The sequence below is a fragment of the Echinococcus granulosus genome (genome assembly GCF_000524195.1).
Source record: "Echinococcus granulosus chromosome Unknown EG_S00219, whole genome shotgun sequence".
Classification (NCBI taxonomy): Eukaryota; Metazoa; Platyhelminthes; class Cestoda; order Cyclophyllidea; family Taeniidae; genus Echinococcus; species Echinococcus granulosus.
The window spans coordinates 34,607-39,926 of NW_020170599.1; the positions used below are offsets into that span (position 1 = coordinate 34,607).

General features: G+C 44.6%; 1 protein-coding gene across 1 annotated transcript; it reads right to left on the bottom strand. All coding sequences in view use genetic code 11, as the record gives it.

The window, feature by feature from the left end:
* Positions 1-1,653: 1,653 nt before the first annotated feature.
* Positions 1,654-3,981, bottom strand: EGR_10431 (Poly [ADP-ribose] polymerase; the record flags this gene model as incomplete). The annotated part of the gene is made up of 3 exons (XM_024499680.1): positions 1,654-1,923; positions 3,591-3,827; positions 3,877-3,981. 3 exons carry the CDS (start codon positions 3,979-3,981, stop codon positions 1,654-1,656), a joined length of 612 nt encoding a protein of 203 aa, XP_024345908.1.
* Positions 3,982-5,320: the final 1,339 nt, after the last annotated feature.

Consider the following 5,320-nt stretch of genomic DNA (forward strand, 5'->3'; position numbering starts at 1 on the left):
ATTAATTATGAGATTCATGAGCTGAGCAGTGTCTGCTTGAAAAGCAAAAGTCTCGACATTTTGCTCTGTTGGATTATCAGCAGCGGTGGCGTCAGGCATTACATATCACTACCAAAAAACGGGGCAACCCGGGGGAAAATCGATTGCCTTTGAACTTTCCAGAACGACAGTTTCAACTTCACCTATCAGATGAAAGTATGTGATTAAGCAGAATCGGATTGGTCAGTGGGAATTAATGTTGCCACCAATAAAAACCGCAGCATCAAAAGGCAAATCGATTGCAATGGAAACTGCTAGAACGGCAGTGCTTATTTCCTCAGTTAGGTGAGAGTGTGTGATTAAGCAGCATCAAATGCCAAGACACCTCCAAATAGCGAAAACCGAAGAGACAGTAAATTCCATTATATTGTTAATGCACGACAATTTGTGGATTCGAGCAGTGACAGCATCACTGGCCTAAATGCACGTCCTCGAAATCTGGATGACCATCAGATACAGCTACGACGCGGACATCAACACTACAGAGGTCAGTCACGAAGTATTTTCTCTCATCTCACTCCACACAATTACAGAGCTACTTAAAGAAGTAACATCTCTGATTTGTTTCATTCAAATGCCAAGCGAAGACAGGTATGAGAAGCGCACAACGCTGCTACTATCCCAATCCACCCTGAAACCCACGACAAATGCAGCTGCATCCTCCCATTGCAAGTGGCATGTCTATAAACTGTAATGCAAGCTTGCCTGAGTGCGCCTTTTAAACAGGAAGCAGTCAGTCTATGCAAACCGCGTACCTGAGCAGAGGCCAGCGACCTTTGCGGAGGAAACAAACCACAAAACCACCTAAGCACGATTTCCTGTACACTCTTATAACATTCGTCCCAACCTGGTGGTTCCTTTGAGAATAAAAGCAGAAGTGGACTGGAAAATCACCAAACCAGTTAGATCTACCGATATAATGAAGCCAGGTAGATTTGCGACAGAATGCAAGATATTTAATAACCACGGAAAGCTTCTCTCCATTACAATGCATACGCTATGCCTTTTCCAGCAAGCTACAAGTCAACTGGGATTGAGCGTCTATAGAAAGATTTGCCGCGATGAGCAAGAAAGTCAGTCATACCCACCTCTGTTCTAAACGTGCTTTGATAATCCGGATTTTCGTTTTCCTTCGCATTTGATCGTGGGATTGTCTAGTGCCAACGCCAATGCCATCGTAAACTGGAGAAATATCACTAAGGGCAATGCAAAGAGTTATGCAGTATCCCTCTCAATTCCTCCCAGACCAGTACAATTTTCGGCCCGCACAGTATTCTGCACGAGGCTTTGCAATGCATTATCATGTAAGTTGCTTACACAGCTTTCAAATCGCATAGAGTAATAGGGAGTAGGGAAATTGACCTCACCTCTAACTGTCGCTTGCATTCCAGCACTTGGAAAATTACGTCTACAGTGCAAACACAAGAAAGTTGAGCTTGACGCCTCAATCTTGAATTATATCAAACTTCTGCCTCAATTGTGTGAAAGGCGATAAATTTGGTTTGCAAAGCGGACAAGCTCGAATCGCAGTCACTAGGCTTAACAAAGATTTCGTGATATTAGGCATCGAGATGAGTGTAGCGCAGAACACAGAAAAGGGCAAGCGATGCACACTCAAGGACACCTGGACTGGAGCATCAACAGGTGAAAATTCGTCTGTCCAACACCTTTGAACAAGGCGGAATGCGCTACACCGAGTTGCAAAGGTAGCATTGAATGAAAGTGGGTCTTACTATTGGTGAATTTAAATTTGACCCGGACAAGGCAGTGCTGCTTGCCTTGATCGGTGTCGCATATGAGGTACTCATTGTGCCGAAGGTCGTCTTTTATCTCCGCGGAGGTCACTAGCTGACCAATGGGGTAGGCAACACCAGTCACCGGATCCTTGAAGTGCCATGCAGTTGTGCCCAAACCTTTTACACTTGTGCAAACAAGTCACTTTAATAGAGTCACCGGTTGCATTTGCATACATCCACGACACATTACAGCAATTCGTTAGTCTCTAGGAGTAATAGTCCAGGTAGAAGTGGCAGTGTCTATGAAGCAATCCTAGCGCATGACTGATTTTACAGGAGAGAAGCATTTCATGCAGAAGAAATCCATCAAGACATGCCTTGAAACAAACCTTTGCCTCCTAATTTAGACCAAACGTTTCGAAAGCAGGTGATAGGAGAACAAGAAACAAAAAATAAAGCTTTGTGTGTTTGAATCAACTTTTCTGCAATAAATGACTTCCACCACCAAAAATTAGAATGAATTCAAGGAGAATAGGAGAAACAGAAATGGATACGACCCTTAATACATGGAGAAGTAATGTCTTTCAGTGATAGCTTAACATTAACAACCTACAATTTTAGGATTTAAATTCCTATTTGTAGGCATTTTGACAAGCACGACGAAACAAACTACACGGATTGAAATCAAAGCATGCTACATATGATAGAAGATTTCCAAACTCCCCAACCAAGGTAACAGCTTGAAAAGGAATGGAGTTATATCCGTGACTGCCAAATTGCTTGGAGGGTCGGGAGGCGTCGACAGTGAAACAGTGATGCTTTCTACGGAAGCTATTCCACGGAGGAGAAGGCAGTCCTAGGTGGCATTGGGTGAGTTATAGTAGTGATTAACGAATTTGTTGGCCATGTGAGAGAAACAGGCGCCCTCGCCAACCATACAGCCCGTCGAAGGCGCATTAAGAGGAGTAATTTGCGGACCGTGTACTCCGCCAAGTAAAAAAGGGATGAGGGGGGCGCACAAACAAGGAATTACAGCTCCTTGAATGGATCCAAGCAGGAGGTGAGTAACCACAGAATGTCCGCCCAGTTGTTTGTGTGGCAAGAATCGAGTCAGAACATCGTGTGATTGTCCAGGGTCTTGAAAAGCTCCACCTTCTACCTACAGATTGAGATGCTTGCTCGATTCTGTTCAGTGCCAATTCGGCGTTACGAATCGAGACCTACCCCAAACCCCAGCAGGTAATATCGAAAGGGAAATGAATGAGTACCTGAATTCAGGTTCACAGCATGGTGCCACCTAACGCATGATTCTCGTCTTTTCCCACTCTTATCGTCCTGTGAAATGAGGAAATGGAAATGGAAATGTCTACATCTGCAAAAAAGTATAAGGATTTGTGAATAACCCAGACGGATGATGAGAAGAGCAGAATAGGGTTTGAAAACCATCCAGCGTTGCCATATCTGTACGCAACGAAACGCTCTTGAAACAAATAGCCACCCACAGACGAACTCCCATCAAATTCTACAAAAAAGCACACTGCAAGTTATGTTGACTTGTTAAAATATCTACGGTAACACCTTCACGTTTTCAACACACAAGCCATTGTATAACATCAGACTGCAGTGCAGGACGACGCTCACAAAGGAACGAAGGCTGCATACCGACGACAGTGCTGCAATCCAAGCATGCCATCCTGCTCTCCAGTTCAGCATTTTCATGCCAAAACGGCCAATGCATTGAACAAGCCCGGGTCTACATCGACAAATACTTGGGACATTGAAACAGCAATACAAAGGTGGCACAAGGTTGTCTACATTGGGACCAAATTGTTCCAGTTCGACAGGAATAAAGCGGTAAGGCATTTCGACGAAATAAGCACGCTCGGCAAGCCTGGGGATGCCGGTCTTCTCGAGGAAGGGGTTGTGCAAGTGCTGCATGACGGCATCGAGACTGACGAAGCACTCCGCCTTCAAACCACCGATTTCCGTGCTTATGCAGCCCCAACTACGTAAAACCCAGTGCTGATGCAGCTCCATGTCAGTGTGCAGCACCTGTAATCCAACGGTTATAGTGGCGACCATTACATATTACTCAACTAACAGCAATTGCGTCGTATGAAGAGGAAATACGAAGAACGAAGATGACCAAGTTGTCTACTGCGGTTACTAGCACTATCGCCATGAGCATGCACAATCGAACGGGCATTCCTGTCTGCGATGAGCACTCATCTCGATGCTAAATTTTTCGAATTTCTACTTTGCAAATTGCTGTTAAGTTTGAAGAACTGGAGTTAGTTAACAGCACTGATTTCCCACCAAAGACATGCAAAACGATGAGGTACAGCAAGATGACATGTGAGGAAAATAGTCAACGTCTTTTTCAAATCACGATCTAATCATCAAGTTTTATGCACTTTCATTTTCCCCCATTAAATGATTCTTTAAAGTATTTTGGTACAATTCAAACTAACCCACACGTTACGCAAAACTAAGCGCCAAGATCCACCCTGTATTGATAGATGAATTTGTTGCAAAATTAACTAACAAATCAGCTCCACGAGAAGGATACAACAACCAAGATGAGTGTGGGACCCGATCAAATGGAGGCACTCACTCTAGTGAGTAGTGAAACGCCGAGGACTCCGACACTGATAGCGAGTTGAAGCTAGGTCACATCCTCAGGCATGAGCCTACGATTGCGGAGAAAGAAAACACTTGCCAACAGTGTCTTTTATCAACCGCCCCCGTAGAAGCACCCGACGACTCGGCAAGCAAACAGTGGAAAAGCGCGCTGAAGAGTTTCGTAACTGTAATGGCGTTGCGCCCTGCGGACAGCAGCTGAGACTTTAGCCTAAGCGGACCGACCAGCGCGGCCGTCGACAATTCCGCGCCCAACTGCTCTCAAAGACGCCACAATTAAACACCCTGCCTGTGGGAGGAAGAAAAACCAGCATCACCTCATCAATCACGTATCGTTAACATTTTCGCCCTCACCAGAGGGCCAAAAGGCTGCTTCCGGGCCATTAACTTGGAATTTTAGAAACGACTCACCTTCATACCATCTTTGCCAGATTCATCCACGTCTGCCACTAACTTGGGCTTTTCGAACAGAACATGATTTCCGGATTTTTCGATGCGCTAAGCACCTCGCTTATTTGAAGGCCTGATGTGAGAGCGCGAGTGGGAAAAGCCCAGCACTACGAGTAAAAAGAAATAATATGGTAGTCCAGTAACATCAAACAGTATTTTAACATTTACTCAGTAAGATAAATATGGGATTCACATAGGGGCAGTGCCAGATTGCATAAAGGATACCACATCGAAAAGCGAAACAGAGGACAAAACGTTAGTCAATGCATCTAACAGATCGGACTTCTACCGTGGGACTGAAACTACAAGAGTGATCATTTAAAAAGACCACTGCTAAAGAAATCTCTCCGGAGATATTTTCTTGTGAGACTTTTGTTGCAATAGGTCCTACCCAATTCACTCGATTTTTCAGCCACGATGAATGGAGCCTGGAAGTTACATGAGGTCAAAATTCC